Consider the following 25,153-nt stretch of genomic DNA (forward strand, 5'->3'; position numbering starts at 1 on the left):
TTGGTTCTTTAAACCCCCCGAGTTCTAGTTTCCTCAACTATAAAAAGAGCTTAATGAACTTCCCTTTCAGGATTTGCTGACACACTTAGGGTTACTGTTCAGAAAGTGGCTAAGGATGATCTGACTTTCAACAAATAGTGGTTATTGGCAGAAGAAACAGAAACAATGGAAATGGATGTAAGCGTTGCTAACATCTTCCCCATTGTCTTTAAACTCCCCATCCTGCCCCCACATCATTTATATCCCATTGGTCTGCCTTGTTGGAAGATACAGTTAGAATTATATATTTTGAGCGAAACTTAGCATTTATTGATAATATAGAAGTATATACACTTAAACTATTGAAGCCAATTAATAAGGTCACATGGAAGAAATATTTGACTTGGAATCCTGTGGTTTCTGTTTGAACTCTGACATTATAACTTGGGACGTGCATCTTGCAGCAAGTTACTAGACCTTCCCAGCTTTAGGTACTTCATGTATTAAACAGGTGTAAGAGTTGGGATGAGGGAGAGTGTTTTGAAGATTACATTTTGAAGAATAATTTTTAAAGGTAGTTTTATATATTATAAAGCTTTTTACAAACATAAGGTGCTAGTGTCATTATGTATATTTCCATATGTTCTATTTCCTCTTAAATGATTTTCAGCTGTGGAATAGAAAAACCAGAAAGGAATCCAAATTTTCCTCCAAGGTGTTTGAGCTTACACCTTTGGGCCAAATTCAACAAAGCTTAACTAAGTAAGTTGCCTTGTGCTCTTGGGCTACAAACCAAGAACGTAGCCAAATCATGGTGACGAACTTCAAATACTGCCGGACCAAAAGATGGATCTATTGAGGTCTATGCAGGAAGGGAAGGACAGAAATTGTCATCTTGCCAAGCCATAAAATATAACATCACCTAAGAAAAAGTGCTTCTTTCCCATCTCATCCATCACAAAAACACACAAACAAAACAACAACAACAAACCCAAACCAGGTTTTTAGTCATTTTTTGGAGAAGAAAAACAAACAACACATGTTCACCAACACCATTTTTATTGTCTTGGGGGGAGGATGCTTAACTTTCTTTGATAGGCTGGAAGGTAATCCTCACAGCAGCCGTGAGCTTAAATTGTTATTACCATTGTGTTACACAGATAAGGGGACCTGGGTTCAGAATGATCATGCAATTCATCCTACATCACATAACTAGTATATGGTGGAGTTGGGAACTGGGAATACATCTGTTTGATTTGAATACACTAGACTTTGAACTTCTTGGGGTACTTGCTGAGTAAAAAAAAAAAAAAAAAGTCAGCTGAATGGGTCTTCTATTATCCACATTGCAGAGTAAAATTCTTTCTGGGAGTATGAGGAAGGAAGTCACAGAATTTCAGGATAAAGGGACATTGGAAAGGCCATTTAAGGAATCCCGCCCCCCTGCCTGATGGGTGGGTCTTTCACAGCTACTGGTCTAGACCACCGCAGTGACAGGGAAGGTCAGAAGGTTCTTCCATATAAAGAGCTAAATATGTGAGACTGTAGCTTCCAGCTATTCCAACCCATGGGTCTCCTCCCTGGGGCCAGAGAGCCAGTTTCTAACCTCTCTCTCTTGTGAGACCCATCGCGTCTGATCTGGGTCTTCTCTTCAATCCTTTCAACTGTTTCCCCAAGGGGAAACTCTTCCTCTTCCTGATTTTCCTGTGGGCAGTCTTTCCACACACTGAGGTCCCTCCACGCTTAGCTTTTCTGAATTCCTTCCAACATCTGCCGGTGACATTAAAACCTGCCAAAGCAGTGGGATGTTTACCCAACTTGTTCTTAAAACTCACCTATGAATTCACAAATGTGAATAATTTTTGTTATACAACAGCCTAGAAGTTTTGATTTCTTAGAATTTAGCAACCATGACTTCTAAGGAAGACTCAGAGCTTCGTTATTTTTTAATCCAAGAAAGAAAAAAATGCAAATACTTGGTCAATTTTTTAAATCAAGTAATATGAACATGCATCCTCCTTGTAAAAACATGATTTAAATATAATAATCCTCTCTCTTCTCAGAGCTGTATTTAGTTTGATAGGTTACCCTATGGGGCACCTTCTTAAGTGTGTATAGACATCTGTATGTACACCAGGAAAAATATACTTTGATTTTGTGTGTTTTAAAAAATAAATGCATTACATTCATAATAGAAAAAATGCTGCAATTAAAATGAAGGAAGTAGCCTTGTAGGCAGTGATGTATAGAGGTCTCTAAGACAGGTGGTTGAGGAATAAAAGCAAGCTACAAAATAATACATGCTATTTGATTGCCCTGTCTTAATATTCTAAGTGTGGGTTTTCAAACTTAAACCAGAATACCACACTAACTGTTGGAAGACATTGTGGCTTTCCAGTTGTAAAGTCTCATACAAGACCTAATGACAATAGATATCCCAGTATATGATGACACAGATGAATGACGAAGACCCCTGTTCCTTTCCTTACATACTGTAACTGCAGCCAAGACGCTCTATTTGTTCTAAAAAATGTTAACATTTATTCCTTGACATTTCTAGAGGATACATGGAATAAAAAGGATTTATAATCTAATGGGGGCAGAGAAAATACATGAAAATTTAAACATCAGTACAAAGCTGTGTAGCTAATTGCCAGGCTAGGACACAGCTGGTGAATTCAGAAAGAGAGAGGTATCTATGGGCTGAAATAATCAGGGAGGTCTTCACTCAGGAGGTAAAGTTTCGGGAGGCTTGAAAAAAAGGGGACAATTTGGGTAAGACAAGGAAGGGAGAAGGAGAGGGAGGAAATATCAGGCGGGGACTGGGTGTGCATTTGTTCAGATGAATTCAGAAAGCACATTCTAACAATGGGGAGGAAGGAGGTAAATAACATTTGTTAAATGCTGACTGTGTACCAGGCTCCTTATGGGTCCCCGAGCTCCTCTACAGTGTGTGCTGTTTTGTCTAATTTTCACAACTTCCGATAATAATATTATTATCATTTTATAAATGAAGAAACTGAGCTCCACAATCACACACGGGTTACACAGCCGGTAAGTGGCGGAGTTACCGCGTTAAGATGCAAACTTAGAGCCTTCTAATGCCAGTGCTCAGGCATCCTCCCACCAGCCCCACACCAGGCCGTGTCCCTAATAAGTCCACTTCCCAGAGGGAAGGGGTCCTGTAAGTGACTTATGGAGATGAACGTGGAATATCAGATTGGGGGCTAGATTACGGACAGTCTTAAATTTCAAGAAATTTGAGAATAACTTGACGTATTAAATGACGAGGAATTTAAATTAACATCTAGAGGGGTGCCTGGGTGGCTCAGTGGTTAAGCGACTGAGGCTTTGGCCCAGGGCGTGATCCCAGGGTCCTGGAATCGAGCCCTGCGTTGGGCTCCCTGCTCTGCTGGGAGCCTGCTTCTCCCTCTCCCACTCCCCCTGCTTGTGTTCCCTCTCTCTCTGTGTCTCTGTCAAATTAATAAATAAAATCTTTTAAAAAAAATACATTGACATGTAGAGGAACGCATTACTGAAATTAACATGTAATGAAGAATCTGGGAATGGTACGTAGTAGGACGGACTGGGACAGCGAGAACGTAGAGGTTAGAGAATAAACTAGAGATGATTCCTATAATCTAGGAACAGATAATAATTGTCAGGGGATGATGGATGATCTGGTAGCCCATCTATCCAGTAATTCAAGCAAGCTCTGATACTGGCCAAGCACCAGTATTCTCCGTGGATTGTGCAACATTGCACTCAGCCTGACTAATGAAAGCTAAATGTATTTAGAATGGGAATGACGTATGTGTAGATGAAACACATGACAGGCTCTTATGCAACTCTGACTTATGTAAATGGACACAAATAAAGGAAGAAAGCCTGGATTATAAAAGAAAGGCAGGCATCCCTCACTTAGACTCTCCAGGCTTAGGGTCTGAAAATGAAGGCCCTTTTACCACTAATCTTTCTGGTTTTTATTAGTTCTCCAGGTGGGGCAGTAGATAGGCACTACAGCATAGGCATTAAAGAAACCACTTGGAACTATGCTCCTACGGGTAAAAATATGCTCAATGGGAAGCCTTTTTCAGAAGATCAGTAAGTAATACCTTTGCAATGAAAAAGTTGCTATCAGAAACAAAAGTTGTTAATCGTTATTCACTGAGAAAATGCTGATGAAGAATTTCCCATCATCGACCCTTTAAGGGCACGTTTGCTATTAGAACTGCTTCCTTTGTTTTCTTGTAAGCATGGCGTGAAAGACAGATACTGATAGAAATCAGAAATTATTCTTAGAATTGTCACCACTCTTGCCAACATGGCACAGTATTTCAGGGGTCACCTCTAACTCTGTGTTTATCATCAATTTTGTGTGTGTGGCCCTCAAGATATAAAACGACACTAGTCCTTCTGATAGGGAAGGTATGGCAGAGATTCTAAAATTGCAGCTGTGTTCTTGACTTCTCTTTTCAAGTAAGTGGGAGGGAGAAATCAAGTGGTTATCCATGGTTTGGATTTACCACGTTTGTTGGCCAAAAGGACCCTAAGTCTATCAGCAAATCCACAAATCCTCTGAAATGGGTAAACGATTCTAAGTCACCAGGATCGATGTAATGTTCGAGATCTAACGTGACCTTCAAGTGGGGTTAGAAGCTTTTGTGGCTCAGTGTGAAGAGTTGGGTGAGTCTTATAAACCAAAATGCCACGTTTGTGACTTGCTACATTTGTGTCTGATCCCTTTATCACAGACTCCAATGTTCTCCTTGCCTACACCACTTTTTTGATTCCCTTCACATTTTCTCCAGTGTCTGAGTTTTGTCTATCAAAATTAGTCTGTAAAGCTTCTTTTTCTCGTTTCATTTGATTCAATATTTTTTTTCTTTCCTGTCAAACTTTGTTGAAGTTCTCTCTTTTTGTTTCTTTGTTTATTTTTTACAGGGAGCTTCAGTCCCATAAATATCTGCAACGAAGCCAAGACAGGATAGGATCTGTTTATAAGAAGGCTTTGTATTTTCAGTATACTAATGACACATTTCAAACACTCATTGGAAAACCATCCTGGCTGGGATTTTTAGGGCCAATAATTAAGGCTGAGACTGGAGACATGGTTTATGTTCATGTAAAAAATTTTGCTTCGAGAATGTATAGTTTCCATCCTCACGGACTCACCTACACTAAAGAAAATGAAGGTAAGTGGGTCCTTTCTCCTTACATCCCTGAGCTGTTGCTTATGGCAAGTGGGAGCCCAGGACCTCAGGGAAAGCAGGGTAAGTATTAACTGGGAGGAGTTTGGGGTGAATGCAGACACTTACTTTTGATGTCTTTAATGTTTATACCCAAGACAGTCCTTTTTCAATTTCTCATCTTGAGTAAGTGCCCACCCTTATGCAATTCCAAGGAAAGAAAATACACTTTTCACTCACAATAATAATAATGTACATTCATGGCTTAATAGAGAAAGCATGGGTCTCTTTCTTTCTTCCTTCCTTCCTTCCTTCCTTTTTTTTTGTGTGTGGGAGATGCTCACGAGCAAATGTTAGGTTGGCAGAAATACTGTTCTACCCCCATCTCATTTCATTTCCTGATGGACGAGGATTAGCCTCTTGAAAACATCAGTGTCAAGAAAAGTCATTTTCCAGACAGTATCTTGTCTCCTAGACATCCACACTCACAGCTGCCTAGTGGTGTTAGAGAAAGGAAGGGAAGAGAAAGCCACCAAATAAGGTTTTATGTTCTCCATGAAACAGGGGGTTCCTGGAAGATGGGTATACATGAGAGGTAAGCCATGCTTCAAAGCCCTCTATTGAAGGTAGGAACTTTATGCATAGTTATGAGGACTCCAGCCTCAAGAGATCGAGATCTGAGGTAAAAATTCTAGGAAAAGAAGAAAGAAGAGAAAGCCCAGATTCAGAACTAATAGCTCAGGGTAATGTAAGCTACGCAGAAGGCCTCTTTGGGGCTCCAGTGGTCCACTTAGAGGACACATGGATGTCTCTTGATGCCCTGGGTCCCAACTCTGAAGAAAATATGGAAGGCATCTCAGGAGCCTAGATTTCTGTATCTGAGGTCTAGGCATATAGTAGATACACAGTAAATATTTTTGGAATCCATCAATAATTGTGATAATAGTCTGCAATTATACTGCCTCTCTCATTCCAGTTTAGTTTAAAAACTAGACCAGCTGGACATACGAGTGGAAGCCAGCTAAGGAAGAAGAGACAGGAGGCAGGAAAGAGGGGAGAAATGCACACTTGAGTCTAAAAATAGAAATTAACATACATTTATGGCTTACTAGAGAAAGCACGAGTCACATTCAAAACAGTGCTGCCCAATGGTTACTGTGACTGCAGTGTGGATTATGTCTTCCAAGGTGCTCTCTATCCTGATAATACTACGAACAAGCAAAAGGAAGATGACCGTCTGCAGCCAGGGGCACAATATACTTACAAGTGGTATGTAGAAGAAAAGCAGGGGCCTGGCCCCAACGACAGTAACTGCGTGACAAGGATTTACCACTCCCATGTAGACACTCCAAGAGACGTGGCTTCAGGTCTAGTTGGACCAATTCTGACTTGCAAACGAGGTATCGTATTTTTAGAATCTCATTGTAGCCAAAGAACCAGAATAAGCCGTCTCTCCCCTGCTCTCCTAGTGGAATTTTTCTATCAAAGGAGCTCCCCTTTTCTGCCTTGACCTTGGTTGTTCCCTCAAGAAAGTAAAGTTGCCCTCTCAGACTCCGAGCACTAGATGGCGATGGTGAGTCCCATGCCGCAGTTCAACTCCAGTGATGCAGGTTGGTCACTAGATGGTAGTCAAACCCAGTAAACTTCACTTTACCCACCTTTTCACAAAATGACTTGACACCTTTCTCCTATAGAGAAGTGTTCCATCAGCAGCGTTGGAGAAACTAGGACGATGAGGGGCTGTCTGTTCCTTGCATGCTCTGTTCCTTAAGAGTTCTGTCTGTAGGTGTGCAAGATTAACTTGAATCAGTTAGAATCACCAGTTTATTTCGTGGCAAAACTAGTTATGGCAAAGAGCAAGTTTTGTTGTTCTTTATGTTTCAGGCACACTGGATGGAGACACCGAAAAAAATATCGACAGATCTTATGTTTTGATGTTTTTCATAACTGATGAAAACAAAAGCTGGTATATCGATGACAATATTAATACATATACTGAATCCGGCAAAGTTAATGCCAGCGATTCTGACTTCCAGGAGAGCAATCTCATGCCCTGTAAGAAAGAAAGCTTTCTGATTCATCATGCCCTATAATTCTAACTTCCGTGATTTCTTCTGTTCAAGTTTTTGTGGCTGAGTTTACATCTTCCAGGCTTTCACTCGAGCTACGCTGGTTGATATGCAAGGCGTCTGGTAAATCTTGCTGGTTGGCAAAGGTTCTTAGCAGGTGAAGTTAGGTAGATGCATTCATTTTCTAAAGTCTTATCTTGATCAAAAGGAGACGGTAAAAAACAAGAAAGACACAATGTTAAGATAATAAAATATTATGGAAGAACAAAAACATAACTGACCGGATATTTTATGAAAATGTGTTTCTTAAAAAAAAAATGTGTTTCTACATAAGATGTTTCAGAAAAGATACTCTCATTCTCTCAGTCACCCATCCTGGTTCTCTTCTTTCCGGGACTTAGCTTCTTTTTAGTCTTTTCCCCTCGTCAATGACCCCTGCCCTTTGGCTCATTTTTCCTCCTCTCACCTGTAATTCTTGGTTCTCCTGACCCTTCTAATTATCTACAATATCTATGGCCTTTTTGTGTGAAACACCAGTCAAGTCCCCTGTTAGATTGTGCGTGAGAATAAGGCTGACACTGTGAGGTTTGTGTAACGAGCAAATGCACAGAATGTACAGCACGTGGTCCTCATCTACCGTGTGTGAGAGATTAGTACACGTTTGTTTTCTTGGCTCAGGCAGTACAGCATGCAACCCTTGCTATCGGGGCCATGGGTTCAAGCCCTGCGCTGGGGCTAGAGTTTGCTCAAAAAATAAATAAATAAATAAAACATGCCCTTTTTTTCAGCAATAAACGGATACATGTATGGAAATCTGCCCAATCTCACCATGTGTGCCGAGGACAGGGTCAAGTGGTATTTTGTGGGCATGGGTGGTGTGTTGGACACACACCCCATCTATCTGCACGGACAAACCCTGATATCTCGGAATCACAGAAAGGACACCATTACGGTCTTCCCTGCCTCGCTGGAAGATGCCTTCATGGTAGCCAAGGGCCCTGGAGAGTGGCAGCTGGGATGTCAGATACACGGTAGGGTTTTGTGACCTTTACATAATACAGGGTCAGAGAACTTTCAAGATTGCAACCCCTCACAAATGCCTTCTCTTCCAAATGGAGAAACTGATTTCTAGGGAGGTGATGGGATTGCCTTTTCGAAAGGCAGTGACAAGGTCAGAACTGGAACCCAGGTGTCTAACACTTAACTCCACAGTAATGGACGCTTCTAGGTATATCGGGATATTTTGTTTTGTTTGTGCAAAAAACTTTTCTATTTTTAGCCAGCAAGCCTTGCAGAAAGCCTGAATGTCAGAGAAGGTACTATTACTGTTTGTTTGTTTTTTAGTTGAGGAAACAAGTTTCAAGGTTGAAACACTTGTCTAAAACCCTATAAGAATTGCTAGGAATATTGTGGGACTAAATGATACTAATCCAGGACTCAGGAAACCTCTGTATTTCCATTTATTTCCCTCTTCAGTCACACCCTCCATTGAATCATACGATGGCCAGTTATGAAGTCATTGATCCTTTCTATACTTGAGTATGACCAAAACTACATATAATCATGTAAATGTTTTGTTTTACCTTTCAATCAAAAAAACATGGTTATTAGAACTGAAGAATGTAACTTTTCTTCTTTTGTACAAAACTGGGGTTTATTTCTGTGGTCAAACCTGTCTTCTAAGTCCCATACTTTGGTTAGAATCATGCTTCCACTAGTTACTGAAATAACTACACAGCAAATATTTATCAGGATTTTCTATGTGCTGGGGTCCTCGTAGGGCTCTGGGAAAAAGGAGAACCACTCGCAGCTACTGCAACTCGAGGACTGAATTTAATGGTAAAAAGTTTCTCACTTAGAAAGGAATATCATTTTCAGATGAAAATGTACACTCAGTCCCACTCGTCCCATTTACTGACTTTGCAGATAGTGCCAGGGCTGGTCCTCAACTCTTAGGAAAGGATAGGGTCAGCCCTAGGCACAATTGAGAAGCTTCTGAGAGTTCCTTGGCTGATTCGATTGACTCCAGAGCTTTCTCCTGTGTCCCATGTCCTAGAGTTGTGTGTGGTTTTCAAAATTTACTTCCACTCTTTTTAAAATTTGCATTTAAAAATTTTTTAATTTAAATTTTATTTAAAATTTTACTTTATTTTATTAGTAATTACAAGAATATATGCGTAGACTTTGGCCAGAAAGAAAGGAAGGATGGAAGGAGGAAGGAAGGAGGCGGAGGGAGGTTTTGGTGGGGGGGTAGTAGGCAGAAAAAGTGAAAATCTAATGTGATGTATGGGAGCCTGCTCATACCAGCTCAAGAGGGTGGAGGGTTAAGTCAGCCAACTGGTAAACCCTTGGTAACTTCAAATTGGTCACAGTGGAAGTGTTTAGACTACAAAAATTAGCAAAATAAATCAAATATTGTGTTTTTTGTCTTTAGAGAGCTGGTTTAAGAACACACCATTAGTCCAACCCTCCCGTTGCCATCTTCATTCCTCCCCAGAGAATAAACACCGGGTGTGAATACTTGAAAACCTGTGTACTATGCATTCTCACACAATGTATATGAACATGTAGACACAAAAAACACATTGCTATAGTTTGTGTTTTATTTTACATAAGTTTAGATCATGCTGCATGTGATTTTCTGCTGTTGTTTTCTTCACGTATCAATGTTTTGAAATCTTTTCCCTGACATTCCCCATACACCTAACTTATTCTTTTACGCTGTTGTATAGTTTTCCACATTGGGGATGTATCTTAAGTTATTTACCGATTTGCCTACCGACATTTAAATTGCTTCCACGTTTTTTACTTATTAACAATGTTATAGTTAACATCTTTTTATTTGTATCTTTTTATGTACGTGCAAATATTTCTCTTGGTTGACTACCAAGAAGTGAAATTATGTAATGGAAGGTGTTTAGTTTAAACAAATGCTGCTAGATTGCCTTCCAAAATATCTGTCCTAATTTACACTCCCACCAACAGTGCTCCGAAATCAAATCACCGGACTGGTGCCCTCATGGAGAGGAACCTGCCTGATTTCTTCCTGCTTGCCAATTAGTTAATCTAATAAATCAGCTAATTCACTAGTGACTAATGGTAGTAATTTCATACCCCCGAGGAAAGATGTTTTTGGCCAAAGAGATTCTCAAATCTTCTTGGTAGACAGGCACCATCTTCATCTAGGGACTGGGCCAATGGTGGTGATTATTCTCCGAGGTCATACGTGTTCCTCTAACATTCATCTTTGCATCCTGCTTTCTGTATTTGTTTCATACATTTTAGGTTTTTACACAGATTCTGTAAGTAAAATCCCTGAAATTTCTCCAAAAAGGAGAAGTTGCAATATTATTGGCTAAAATATAGATAAATATGGAATAAGAAAAATGTTGTAGTAATGTTCTATGCTTGGGTTTATTGTTTTTCAGATAGTATGCAGGCCTTTTTCAATGTAAGGAATTGCCAAAAACCTTCAACAGACGTTCCTGGGACACGTGTTGTACATTACTATATTGCTGCTGAAAAAATTGTTTGGAACTATGCTCCCTCTGGTGTAGATTCCTTCACTAAAAAAAATTTAACAGCATCTGGAAGGTAATAATTTGGTGATTAAAATATTTATAGTTAAATAAAAATAATCGAAATTTTTCATAACCAGCTACTCCTAAAAAGGATTTAGGCATCTTATCATAAAAAGATACCAATAAAACAAAAGTAGAAAAATAATTATATCAATAATTAGAAACTATTGAATCAAAGGATCACTACCACACAAAATTTTTCTCTAAATGCCTTGGCAGCCAGTGCAAAATAAAACATGCTGCTCATTTTTTTCCCCAGCACTAAATTTTAAAATAGATTTATTATATGTAATTATGAGACATAGTGGATAATTTATCGATAACAATTTTACAAAAATTCAAAAATGTTCTTCCTGTATAATTTATACTTTCCTGCTAAGATCTGAAGGCATAATTAAATAATTGCCCATGACATTTATTATTATTTTTTTCTTTCCTATGACATTCTTAAATCACATTTTATAAATATTTTTTATTCCAACATGTAAGAATATATTACCAATTACTATTTTAATGACCAAAACCTACGACCAAAAAACATTACCACGACACCAGCATTTAAAAGTACACGAAAAGGTTTTTTGATAGTCCACCTGCTATAATTGTATTTATCAACTCAAAGATTACAAGAATTTTAATCCTGCTGGTCCATTGAATGAAAGTTATATGTCAGAAGAGATCAAGCTCTAAAACCACCAACCAGTGTTTCCCATGGTAATTATTTTTCTCTCATTTACTCGCAGAAAATTTGTGAAAACTAAGACTGCTATATCAAGTGAATATTTTCTCTTCTTACATCAGCTCATCAATAAATTATTCAATCTGCGGGATGGAAATTTTATATGAAGGCTCTCTGGGCTTAGAGCAAAAATTAGATTCAGAATTAGGTCCAACTCTCACTTTATATGGACTCAAATAAGTATGAATGAATAGATGTTTTTTCAACTTGCTTGACTGTCCTGCCTATGAAATTCTATGATGTGTTAGCATGACAAGTCACTACTTTACTGCTAGGGAACACTTTTTCTCAGGGGACCCCACTTAATTTTATCGTAATAAAATTTAAAAAGAGGAATGACATCGCTCATCTTACTATTCTAACATCTTGGCACATGGTAGTTTTAGAAGTGGTGTTTGTTCCTACCTGACTGAAAAAAAATACCTTTTGTTCCAGAAGAAAGTGTGTGGATAAACCACCGAGTAGACAGGCACAGATGCTTATATACGCATGCACAGATAAAAGACTGAAAAGAAATCCATGGAAAATGTTGACAGTGGTTATATGTAGATAATGGGATTATGAAGATTTTAATTTTTTGGGTCAGTTTTCCTTTTATTTTTCAACTTTTCTACAATGAACATGCATTGCTTTTATAAATAAATTGCAACTAATTTAAAACAGATGTATGTAGATTCTTGCTTTCTTTTCACATGATCACTGTTATTTTAAAGGTTCTTTGTGTTACCTACTTTCTCTGCACAGTGAATCCCAGCTACATTTTGAACAAAGCCCGACCAGAATTGGAGGATCTTACAAAAAACTAGTTTACCGTGAATATACAGATGCTTCCTTCCGAACACAGAAGGCAAGAGATGAGCACCTTGGAATCCTTGGTAAAATTCTCTTCATAGCTCTGCAGGGTTATAATAGACACATTTTCTATGCAATCAAAATAGTATTCACATCTCACAGTTTTAGAGATTTTAGCCGTCATCTATGAAAACAGTTCATTCGGATTCAGCCAATTTTAAAGTACATTCTTTTGTCCCTACACATCCAATGAGATTAATACGTTCATATGATCCAAAGTGACTTTCTGTGACCGTGAATCATCTAGAGCTCTTGAAGTCGGATGCGTTCCTGGTTCGTGGCATTATCTCTTTAACTTGTTCCTAGAAGAAACTTACTCAAGTAACACACCAGACAACTGTTGGTGAAAACCAAGGACACTTACGGACTCTGTTGGTTTCTAGGCCCTGTTATTAAGGCAGAAGTAGGACAGATCATCAAGATCACTTTCTATAACAACGCTTCCGTGCCACTCAGCATTCAGCCTCATGGACTGCGTTACAACAAGAGCAACGAGGGTTCCTTCTACAAAACACCTGGAGGGAGTAAGTAACGCCCAAGGGAGGCCCAAGCAAGCCACACTGCGACATAATGTCAGCTAGAAAATAAAATTCCTCCTCAATTCGGGACGCAGCCCACTTTTGACATAGTAACCACTGTGTCCTTATTATGGCGGTGATTCCCTCAGCCCCTTTCAACTGTCCCCCGAGGTGCTAAAAGGTGAGCAAGATACAGTCCTTGTTCTCAGAGATCTCACAGCCTAGACCAGGGTACTTCTGGTTCTAGGTCCTATTTTACAAATACTTTTTTCTTACTAGGTACTCCTCCACCCTCCTCACATGTAAATCCTGGCAAGACATTTGTCTATACGTGGGAAGTTCCAAGATATGTGGGTCCTACCTCCGCGGATCCCGACTGCCTGACCTGGTTATACTATTCCTCAGTAGATATGCCAACAGACATCAACAGTGGCCTCGTAGGGCCTCTCCTCGTGTGCAGAAATGGAAGTCTTGGAGAGGATGGCAAACAGGTGAGTCATGGACCTACGACTAGATGTGCCTTGACGAGAGGTTGCCTGAGACGAACTGCAGAGGAAACGCAGTGTGGCAATCGGCAGTTTCAATTTCTTCTGTGTGCTGATTCTCTCAATTCTATCCTTTTCTGAACTCCAGACCTGCATCTTTCTCCGCCCAATGAGCACCCACCCTAGCGTGTACCAGACACCTCCAATTCCACTTGATGGTTTTAGCTCTTCATCTCCCTCTGGACAACCATACCTGCCCCTCTCTCCTCCACTCCGTCTCTTTGTTAATGACACCATCCAGCCCAGGACTTCATCAGCAACTCCTTTCTCACCTCCAACATTAGTCACCAAACTCCCAATACCACTGCCTTCTCGGAGGTCCCATCTCCTCATTCTGAATTCCTTCAACCTCCTGACTCCTCTTTCCACTCTCACCCTGCCTCAGTACAGCTCCACATCCCTTCCTTTCAAATCGAACTATAGCACTCTCCACATTCTGCAGTCTGCTGGCTCAGAAGTCAGCCCATCAGACCCTTATCGATCCCTCCAGATTCATGGCTCCTTCCTGCCACCCTGGGCATGCAATTCTCGTTCTACTGCAGAATTGGCTTATTAGTCCATGAGGAAGAAAGACTAATTCACATCTCTTTGATTGTGCCCTCTTCTCTCTTTCTGGAATGGCCTTTCCTCACTGGAGCCATTTTTAAAACTCCGACTGAAGGTCCCTTCCTGCCCTTCCGACAATATTCACTAACTACAGTGGTTTCTGCTAGATACCACAGTTCCTTGTGTATGTTTCCATTGGAGCACTTCTCCATGCAATTGTGTTTATTGGTCTTTCTGTCCCACTATGAAATGAAACCATACATGAGGTTTTATTAATTTTTTGGAACAACCACACCCCCTCTGTGGCATGTAGTAGGTGCTCAATAAATGTTTGAGGAATGAATTTCCCTTGTTCCTCACTCACAAGTGAACTAATATCCGATTTCTTTTTTTCATCTATAATTTATAAGGTAATAAAGCCTACTAATTATCCCCAAGTAAAGTATAATTGAATGTATATTTTATTTAAAAATGAGATGATATATTAATAGGCATCCATATAATGCAAGCATTATAAGTCTCGTGATTCTTATAGTACATGTAATCTATTTATCCAAAAATATAAATACGTGTATATATTTAATTTCTTCATAAATGCTAAAAATGCACTTGAAAACATTTTATTTAACTCACTTTCTACAAAGCATCCTATGAAAAGCCACTATAAACATCTACGATCATACAGTTTAGTTTTATGAAGTTCAGCTGTAGGGGTCCCTAGAGTAAGAGCTTTATATGAAAATAGCTGTAGATAATTCTCCTAACTTCTTAGTTGTGTGATAAATCCATTCACTGGGATTCATGCCTTTATCCATGCCTGGATTTTCCAGGAGTATACAAAACACTTTGTTTAGGCAATCCTGTATGCAGATCAACTATTTGACTAGACTTTGTGTATGTGTGTGTGTGTGTGTGTGTCTATCTATCTATATCTATCTAGCTAGCTATATATATATTTCATGTCTATTTCTTTTTCTATTCTCATCCACAGAAAGGAAAAGACAAAGAGTTTTACCTGCTTGCCACGATATTTGATGAAAATGAAAGTTATCTCTTAGATGAAAATATAAGAACATTTACCACAAAACCTGAAAATGTGGATAAAAAGGATCCAGATTTCCAAAAGTCCAACCAGATGTATTGTAAGAAAACATACAATTTACAATATAAATGCATTAAGCACTTGTTTAATTTCATTATGTCTAAAGAATCGCAGATTAAGAGAGACATACATTTTTCCCCAAGGGTTGGCTAATATGTTTCATGTTTCTTTTAAAGATAATTTCTCAACAAAAATATTATCTAGTAGGATGATTATGTTAAATTCAATATATTTAATATTTAACAATGCCTTGTTGGTGCACTATATTGTTTAGCTATTATGAATGTGAGATAGAAAAGTCATGTATTTTTTTATTGCCAAATTAGTGGTGTAGGTGGGTGGAGTGTTTATTGAGTTGGTTTAGTTAGTTGATTGGTTGGTTGGTTCGTTGGTTGGTTTTTGAAGACTGCAGGTGTAGGGGGAAAGGACTGGTCTAGAATCTAGAGACTTGAACTCTGATCTTAACTGTTTCAAATATTAGCTTAATAACACTGGACAAGTAATTGCCTCTTTGGCATTTGTTTCCTCAAATCTAAAAGGAAGGGGTTAACTCAGATAATCTTGAGATTCTTACATGATTGAGCTTCCTTATGATTAGTCCTTTGTTGAGTTTGAAGAGATGCCAGTTATCATTGAATTTTCTTTTCTTCGTCACCAATGTCTTGTAGCCATAAATGGATACATGTATGGAAATCTGCCTGGACTGGATATGTGCTTAGGAGACAACGTTTCATGGCACATTCTTAGTGTGGGATCTGAAAAAGACTTACATGGGATATATTTCTCAGGAAATACCTTCACTTCCTTAGGATCAAGGGATGACACCATAACTGTGTTTCCCCACACCTCCCAGACGCTTTTTATGAAACCTGATTCTGTAGGTAAGTAGTAGATCTTCTCTTTCAAACTGAAATGTGTCCGAATTATGAAAAACAGTGTCTTTACATGCACCGAATATTGTTCGTACGGAAAAAAAAGGAACTTATGTAAACAGTGCTTAAAAAGCCTTTCCCCTGCCCCATGTAATCTACAGGAACGGTAATATATCATTTCCCAGATCACAAAAATCACACCCACCCCTCGGTTTTCTCTTCCTGGCCTCCAGACTCTAAATCAATTCACATTCCTCAAACACGGTGAGATGCTTTGAAGTATTTTCACCTGTTTTCACTCTGTTATCCCCTCCATTTCTTACTCTTCTATCCCTTTGTTTCCCAGACCTGCCCTCTGCTTCTGCCTTCTTTCTACTCCTCTCCTTGCTAGCTTTGTTCTGTAGGAAAATGTTTTCACTTCAGGGAGGTCGATTGCAGCTGGCAAAAATTTTAAAATTAGAATATTGTTATATATATCATATATATATATATATATATCCCCTCTTCTCTGAACCTAATACCCTCATTTGTAAAAGAGGGATGGCAATAATTTACAATCCACAAAAAGGAATAGACAAGGACCAGGTGTGATACAGGTAGCATAGTAAAGTGCTGGCATATGTTAGATGTTCAGTAAAATATTAGTTTCTTCCTTTATCCTGCAGATCCACCTTCATCAAAATAAATAAATAAATAAATAAATAAATAAATAAATAAATAAATAAATAAATAAAAATCCATTCATCTTGGTCAAAAACTACTGGCACCAATCAAATGCTGGCTGTACAATAAGCTAGCTACTCCGTAAATGCCATGGATGGGTGTCCGAACTCTTGGTGATACCACAGATTCACTTGATTACATATTCTACGTTTAACATTTTTTTATTTTACTTTTCAAACAAATAGAACGTGTGATTAAGACCACTTGGAGGAAAAAAAGAAAGAAATCTTTTCCAACACTCGTTCTCCTCTCTGCCCTGGGCACTCACTTGGTGTCAAGTGATTTCCTGCCCCCCCCCCACCCTACTTCTTCCTCTCCTTTTCCCAGGAGGTGTTTTCCTGGACTTAAAAAAAAAAATTGCTTTGTTCTTCATTTCTTTCCTTAACGCTATCAGCAGCAGTAAACATGGGAGACACCTGCTATGTGTCGAGCGCCGTGCTACATGGGCGCCGGTTCATTCTAAACAATGACTTCTTTCCAAATCCTTGAGTCTGAAGGTTTTGATCATTGTCAGTCTTCCTGAATCTTACCCTCTACAAAAAGTTACAGCAACAACAGAAACATGTCCAGAGACAGAAGAGAGTATTGGTGATGACAAAGGTAACTTTGCGAAGCAGCGTCGGCAGGCAATGAGCATAAAATTACCAAAATCAAAGAAGGACAACCTGAATTCAGGTGGAATTTACTGGTCTCAACCAGGCTGGAGTTTTTTTGTTGCTGTTGTTGTGGTCATCGCTTAGGGATTTGAAAGTGTGAGTCTGATCGCCTTCCACTTCGGCCACTCTGACCCACGCCGCACCATCTCTCGCGGATTACTTCCTAGCGCCTTAACAGGTCTCCTTCCTTCCACGCTTGCCCACTACCTTCTGTTCTCAGCACAGCCGCAGTGTCCTCATCACTCATCAGCTCAAAATCCCACAATGGCTCCCCATTGCACAGAGCCACAGACTTTCAGTGACCCCTAAGAGCCCTTAGGACCCAGCCCTCCAACCCACACCAAGCTTGTCTCCTCTCACCCACCCCATCCCAGACACACAGGCCTCTCGAATGGTCTGCAGACACACCAAGCAGGCCTTCAGCTTGGGGCTTTTGCTGCGTGTTTCCTCTGCCTGGATTACTCTGGCCCTGGATCCATCACTCACCTCTCATCTTTGTCCAAGTGTCACCCTCCCATCAAGGCCTACCCTGATTATCCTATAAAATATTGCTCATTGTCCCTAGAGCTCCCCTCTGCCTGCCCCACCCCACCCCACCAGGATTCTCAATGCTTCTGACACCGGTGTGCCTTTCTCTTTAATCCACAGTGCTTATTAGCTTCCAACATCCATAAATGTTACCTGCCATGTTTATCTTGGCAACACCCGCCCTGCAACAGAAACCCTAAGGGCATGGATTTTTAACTATTTTGTTCACTGATGTTTCCCAAGTGCCTAGAAATAATCCTGGCATAAAGCATAAATAAGTATCTGTCAAATTAATGAAAAAAAAATAAACTGTCTTACATTTGGGGGTTAATATCTTCTAGATGACTTCACAGAGAAAAGAAATCTGAACGCAAAGTTTTATGCATTCTTTTCTTACTTGCCTCCAGGAACTTTTGCTGTGGTTTGTATGACAACAGAGCACTATCTAGGAGGCATGAAACATAAATACCACGTGAGGCAGTGTGCGGAGCCAAACCCTGATCAAACACAGTATGAGGAAGAGAAAACCATTTACATCGCTGCTGAGGAAGTTGTGTGGGATTATTCTCCCAGCAGGAAGTGGGAGAAACAACTGCAACATTTACAAGGAGAGAAGTATGGCCATCACTTCCATCTCTAACCAAGAAGGGTTCATTCTGGAGTCCTCCGCCCTTCCTTTCCAGTCTCACGTATGCGTGCACGTGTTGTGTATTTGTTTGCTCCGGTGTGTGGGTATGTGTGTATGGCGTACATGTGCACGACGGGTGCGTGTGCATGGTACGTGTGAGGCACGTGTGTGCTTAGGAGAGGATCCATTACAAATCACAATGTATCTGTGTATCTTACCTTCAACTACAAATGACTTCCAGTCTTTCCAAATAGCTGCGTCACTTACTTCTGTGCTTTGTTTCTCACTGTCTTTCTTTTCCCTTCTCGCCTCCAGTCTTCCTGATGCGTGTTCCCATCCAGCCTGGCCACTCCGAGGTGTGATAAACCTCTTTCAGCTACATTTAACATCTGGCATCAGTCAGATTTTCCTCTTGTCTTCATTTGTTTCTGTCAATCTCTCTTCTTCTGGGAACCTCAGATTGAAGATCCTTGCTTTTCTTTTGGTAAAACTTGCTTTCTTTCTCTGATTTTCACTTTTACTATTTATTCATTTATCAAAACTAAAATTTCATCCAGAAAACATGTTTTAAAATACAGGATGAATATCCAGCAATCTTACCAGTATTAGCAATTTTTTTTTAAGAAGAATCACTTTTCCAGGGGCGCCTGGGTGGCACAGCAGTTAAGCGTCTGCCTTCGGCTCAGGGCGTGATCCTGGCGTTATGGGATCGAGCCCCACATCAGGCTCCTCCGCTAGGAGCCTGCTTCTTCCTCTCCCACTCCCCCTGCTTGTGTTCCCTCTCTTGCTGGCTGTCTCTATCCTCTGTCAAATAAATAAATAAAATCTTTAAAAAAAAAAAAAAGAATCACTTTTCCAGGTAAAGTAGCCTCTAGACATTAATCAATTGTGTTGTTTCAATAAGGAGTTCTTCCATATGAGAATTTGTCGAATTTAATGGTTAAATTAACTAACTTTGTGGTTTTTTGGTTTTGTTTTTATTTCCTTAAAGTAAAACAAACATATATTTGGATAGAATTGGGACGTATCTTGGGTCCAAATACAAGAAAGTCATATACCGTCAGTATGATGATATCACATTCAAGAATCGAACAAAAAGAAATGAAGACGAAAAACATCTGGATATACTAGGTACTGATATACGATCAGACTGGTCTTCGTGTTTTTCTTCTTGTCCTCGACCACCAGGCACTGTTGCACACATTGAGGGTACTGTCGACCTCCACCAGGACAGAGAAGAGTGCCAATAATGCTAATTCTAATTTGTTTGCCGATAGGCACTTTTACTGGGAAAAGAAAATTGATTCAACCGTTGTTTCACGGAAACTAAAGAGACCATAGAAATATAATGTGATTAGTTATGGATTACCTGGCTTCCTAGAACTCAGGAACTCTAGAGAGACCTTAGAAGTAGCTTTTAGAGATCATTTCACTGATATTAAAATGAAGCCCAGAAGGCCTACTATAGTGAGGAGGGGGACCTCTTTGTTTAAATTTAAGTGTTTAATTTAAATACTTAAAGTGTTAATATCTAGTTTCATCTTCTAAGAGTGAGGAAAATTACAGCCCTTTCTTCTACCCTTGACAGGTCAGCCAGGAAAACCACAAGTTGCCCCCAGCACCTACGTGTAACATTTTCCTAATTGCCACAGCGTTTGCAGAGGTCACATGATGTTTTCATAGGTCAAATGACATTTCTGTATGTTGCATAATATTTCCAGAAGCCACGTGGCATTTCCGTATGCTCAAATTTTACGTGTCTATTGGAGATAGACATCTAAGTGTCTATTGGAGACTATCTTCTGGTGTGGGGCCCCGACAAGATGGACTTACATGCTGTTGGAGAGACTCTTACTCTTCTTAGCTCCGCATTGGCCTATTGAGCTTGTCCCTTTGCAACCCCCAGAAGGAGGTCTGTGCTGTCTGGGTCCCCCTGTTATTGGGTGGGCTCCTACCTTTAGTAACAGCAGGATGTTAGTTTTTGCTAGGATTCTGACTGCATGCATCAAGGTAAATGACATAGTATGACCCTCTAGATTCCATTATTATTTATACCAAAAACAAAACAAAACACCCAACCACTTTATGGAAAAGGGAAAACAATTCTCTAGTGTTTGGGAAAGTGAAATGGCCATGGGAACAAAGAAAGGATGTCCCGAGCTAGCATCTAACGTCTAGTAGGTGTCTTCAGGGCTCTGATTTCAGTAATGATAGTACAAGTTTGAAGGGAATTCTTACTGCTTAGTTCATCTCAAAGCCATCTCTGTTTCAGAATTTTTAGAGTCACTGATACAATCTGCTTCTAAATAGAAAGAAGATTTAAAACAAATTTTTTACCTCCAGTTCTTGGCCTGGGATGAAAGGGAGAGAGGGTACAATGAAGGGGTCTTCAGTGTGGAGAAAAAAAAAATCACCTTTGGTCAATAAAAAGGCCTTCCAGCTCCTCCTAACTCTCCACTAAGGTGAAAGGGGAAAAGGATAAAAGGTTTAAGTGAGGGGTGCCTGGGTGGCGCAGTCGTTAAGCGTCTGCCTTCGGCTCAGGGCGTGATCCCGGTGTTCTGGGATCGAGCCCTGCATCGGGCTCCTCTGCTGGGAGCCTGCTTCTTCCTCTCCCACTCCCCCTGCTGTGTTCCCTCTCTCGCTGGCTGTCTCTCTGTCACATAAATAAATAAAATCCTTTTTAAAAAAAAAAGGTTTAAGTGATAATGTTGGTCAAGAAAGAAAATAAAATATTTCATTTCCAAATTGTGTGTTTTCGTAGGCATTAACTGAGGCTCATCGAATTAAGTTTTCTAAAGACTTAAATTTCCCAGGGAAAAACTGTATTTCATAAATCATCAATGATCCACTGGTTAAAAGTGTGTTTTATTTGGCTGCATGTTGAGGAAAAAGGATAAAAATAAGTCGCTGTATAAATACTTAAGAGGACAGATGATTCATAATTTAAAATAAATAACAATTTCCGCACATTTTCCTTTTTATATCCCCTAGGTCCTTTAATATTCCTCACCCCTGGTCAAAAACTCCGAATTATCTTTAAAAATAAAGCCTCAAGACCATATTCGATTCACGCCCATGGAGTGAAAACAAACTGTTCCACTGTTGTTCCAACACAGCCAGGTAACTGCTTTGGAAGAGAAAAAAAGCTTCAAAGCTTTTATGCAAGACTATGTGCTAGTGTTCTTTCTGAAGTATGGGGTAGTTCGAGATGAGAGAGACCAGTGGGCTAGCAGGAAGGGTCTAAAGAAGGAGCTTGGGAACAAGTTCCTTTTGCAAGTCTTGAGTTTTCTTCTAGAGTGGGTACTATGAGCAAAACTCCCCCGTGTGTACAGTTCTCTTCTAGAACCACCTTCCTTCCCATCTCTCCACCTATCCAGCTGCCAGGTATCCCTAAGCTATCCTCCATCTCTCCAATTCAAGTGCTAAAGCAGGAGTTGAGTATACGATGCAGTGTGTGAAGAAGGGGGCAGGGGAGAGGGAGCCACTAAGAGGAGGTAACCTCGTGTATTAACATTTCTATGGCATCCCCACTCTACAGCATGCCATTCCACATGCCTCAGACAAAAAGAAATGCTTTTTAATATAAATGTCTAGGGAGCAGACCCTGAAATGAAAATTTGTCAGCAGTAGTGTTCTTGGGATCAAAGGCTATGGAGAGAAAGACGAAGACAGAATTGGGCAGGAGGAGAGCTTAAGCAGAGATATAGCCTCAAAAGAAATCACAGCCACCCTAGAAGTTCTAAAGAAAGGGTGGTCCTCAGCTGTCCTGAGTTGGGGTGAGAAACCTGGGCCTTTCTGTCCCTGCATCTGTCATTGGATGGAAGCTTGGGTGAGGTGGCTCTCTTCCACCAAGGCCAGCTCAGAAGAGGGTGGACAGCCTGTGGAGCAAAGATTCCTTCATTCTTAAAGGGGAACCCAAGAGGGGCATCGAGAATGTTATCATAGTTGCCTACCAAAACAAGTAGTTCTGGGAATTAAGGGTTATGAAGGAAAGAGCCAAAGTCAGAAAGGAAAGATGTGTGGGGCAGAAGGATGAAAGAGAGGTTTTGATGACAGGTGAAATAGTCCCTTTTGATTTTAAAAAAGAGCCAGTCCCATGGTAGTGCCAACATGAATCTCATATCAAGAGAGTTTGCAAGTCAGCACTCTGTCCTCATTAGTCAGGGAAGGATCTCATTGCGTACATTCCACAACCACTTCTGAGTACCTGCTGTGCCCAGGCACTGTGTGGTGCGCTGGAAGGGGAGGGCTGGTACTCAGTAGACTGATTGTTAAAGATTTGGAAGCAGGGAAGTTGGGGATAGGATCAGTTAGCCGAGGTGTTTGGGAAAGTTAATTTAAACCTCTGGAAGTGGAAGACGCAGGATTATACAGCAAGGGGCAGGAGTGGAAGGAGGTGTCCAAAAGAACTTTTCTGAAATAGGCAGGAGTTTAGGACTTAAACTCAGCAGGGCTACTGCAAATGCCCTGGGAGCAGGGAAGAGGCACATGTGATCTATAAATTGGAAGGTTCAGAGCTGGAATTCAAAACGGGTCACGTTTCAAAGCCTGTGTTATCTACACTACAATCAATACTTGTTGAACAAATGAGTTAGATATGTAATGACTGACATTTTTCAATGGCAAAATCACTATAAGCTTTTGATGCCGTAACCCTGAGAACATGAGAGCCAGCAGTGATAGTTACATCAACTTCACCCTGGGACCCAAGTAATGCTTTATTTGGACCATCTTGCCTAATCCCTAAATTCCCATTTTATGTGCAGGAGGAAACAGAAGCTCCGAAACTGTAAACACATTGACCAAGACCACAAGGCTAGGAGCGGATGAGCCAGAAGTGAAAACTAGGGCTATGCTGCCTACTCATTGCATAGCTTTAGGGTTTGGTCGTTATCCGGTTCCCCATAAAAACATGGGCTTTAAGACATTCTGTTTCTATACACTGTGTTTGTCTATTTTAGGAGAGATCCAAACATATATTTGGCAGATTCCTGAACGAGCTGGTCCTGCCTCAGAGGACTTTGAGTGCATACCTTGGTTTTACTATTCGACCGTGGATATGGTTAAGGTAAACTTTAAATCAAGTCGTCCTTTTCCTCCCATCTCCTCTTAGAAATTATAAAGGAAGAAAGAAGGAATTTATTTGTGTTAAAAAAAAATCACAGTTCTATGTAATCTTTCTTTTAAGTAACCTAATTTCTGCTCAGCTTTGAAGTCTATAGATGTTTGCGTTTTCCACGAGCAAAATCACGGCGTTATTTACTTCGAGTCATGGTATTTTCCACAATGTCACTGTGAATTGGAAAGTATAGTAATAGCCTCTTCTTTGTTTTGTTGAATTTGGATTACAGAAAACAAAGTATGGAGGTAAAGGTCTCTGATGAATGAGAAATGAACACATACAGAGGTATATTTTTTTTAAACCATCAGCTCTGGAGTTCAGTTTATTTTCACTTAACAACAACAACAAAAGTCTCATCTCCAAACTTTGGTTATTTTGGTCTGCTCTCTGTCTAGAATAAGAATCCACCCAGACATTCAACCCCAAACCAAAATGAGTATAAACAAACCAAGGCTCCCGGCTGAAAGCGACTCTGGGAGCAGGGACATCGCACGGCCAAGGATCCGAGACCTTTAGACATTGCTGCCAACCAACTCCAACGCCAAAAAATTCTAATTAAAAACAAAGCTCTGGGTTGTGTTTTTTTTTTAATTAAAATTTCAAAAATAGAGCTAAATCCACTGAGGAATGTGACTAAAATCCCTCTCAGGAGTTAGTTGTTCTCGTCAGACTTCAACTCGAATGAGTGAGATGACCGTGTTTCCTCAGTCAAGGATTTAACATGTCAACCATTTTCTTCCTTACTCTCAGACTTAGAATCCTAATAACTAAAAACTCAGGATCTGACCTCACTAGAACTCCACCTTGATTCTACTCGTTTCTCTGGTTGGGGGAAATTTTTCGTTTTGGGCACAGTTAATAATCCTGCTTTGCTTCTCCAGGATCTTAACAGTGGACTGGTAGGCCCTCTGATCGTGTGTCGCAAAAACACCAAAGCCAGCATAGTTCACCGTGTGCTCCACTTCATGATTTTTAATGAGAACAAGTCCTGGTACTTTGAAGAAAATGTCAACACCTATTCTTCAGATCCGAACAACATAGACAGGAATGATGAACTGTTTGACCTCAGCAACCAAATGCACGGTAATGTCCACCAGCTGACTCAACAGCTGGCGCCTGTGGGGTGTTTCACACAAAGGGAACAGAGGAAGGTTCACGCTTGTCACACTCAGCAGTTGACGGAAGGCAATCGCATGGGGCTGTGACGTAGATCACGTGGACCAGGGGCTGGCAAACTTCCATAAAGGACCAGAGAGTAAAGAGTATAGACTTGTAAACCACCCAGTCTCTGCCAGAGGCTGTATTTTACTCTGCCATGGGGCATAAAAGGCACCCCCAGACAAGACCTAAAGAAGTGGAGGTGGCTACAGGCCAGTAAAACTTCTTTTATGGACATTGAAATTTGTATTTCATATAGTTTTCACATGTTGGGAAATATTCTTTTTTTGTTTTTTGTTTTTTGAACCATTGAAAAACCATCCTGGACTCATGGGCCATAGAAAAA

At 40.2% G+C, this 25,153-nt stretch overlaps 1 protein-coding gene across 1 annotated transcript in view; it reads left to right on the forward strand.

Annotated features, from left to right (window-relative positions):
- The first annotated feature begins 3,546 nt into the window (after positions 1–3,546).
- LOC113254046 (ceruloplasmin-like) overlaps positions 3,547–25,153 on the forward strand; it is a 31,609-nt gene continuing 10,002 nt past the window's right edge. The window contains exons 1-16 of the mRNA XM_048216254.2: positions 3,547–4,083; positions 4,924–5,174; positions 6,356–6,568; positions 7,053–7,223; positions 8,026–8,268; positions 10,666–10,831; positions 12,302–12,432; positions 12,793–12,933; positions 13,207–13,418; positions 15,010–15,160; positions 15,789–16,001; positions 18,307–18,514; positions 19,519–19,658; positions 21,519–21,647; positions 23,489–23,595; positions 24,531–24,732. Of these exons, the coding sequence (XP_048072211.1) occupies positions 3,929–4,083; positions 4,924–5,174; positions 6,356–6,568; positions 7,053–7,223; positions 8,026–8,268; positions 10,666–10,831; positions 12,302–12,432; positions 12,793–12,933; positions 13,207–13,418; positions 15,010–15,160; positions 15,789–16,001; positions 18,307–18,514; positions 19,519–19,658; positions 21,519–21,647; positions 23,489–23,595; positions 24,531–24,732 (2,833 nt within the window). The 5' untranslated portion in view covers positions 3,547–3,928. The remainder of the gene's footprint in view (positions 4,084–4,923; positions 5,175–6,355; positions 6,569–7,052; positions 7,224–8,025; positions 8,269–10,665; positions 10,832–12,301; positions 12,433–12,792; positions 12,934–13,206; positions 13,419–15,009; positions 15,161–15,788; positions 16,002–18,306; positions 18,515–19,518; positions 19,659–21,518; positions 21,648–23,488; positions 23,596–24,530; positions 24,733–25,153) is intronic.

Source organism: Ursus arctos, unplaced genomic scaffold (genome assembly GCF_023065955.2).
Source record: "Ursus arctos isolate Adak ecotype North America unplaced genomic scaffold, UrsArc2.0 scaffold_20, whole genome shotgun sequence".
NCBI classification, from domain to species: domain Eukaryota; kingdom Metazoa; phylum Chordata; class Mammalia; order Carnivora; family Ursidae; genus Ursus; species Ursus arctos.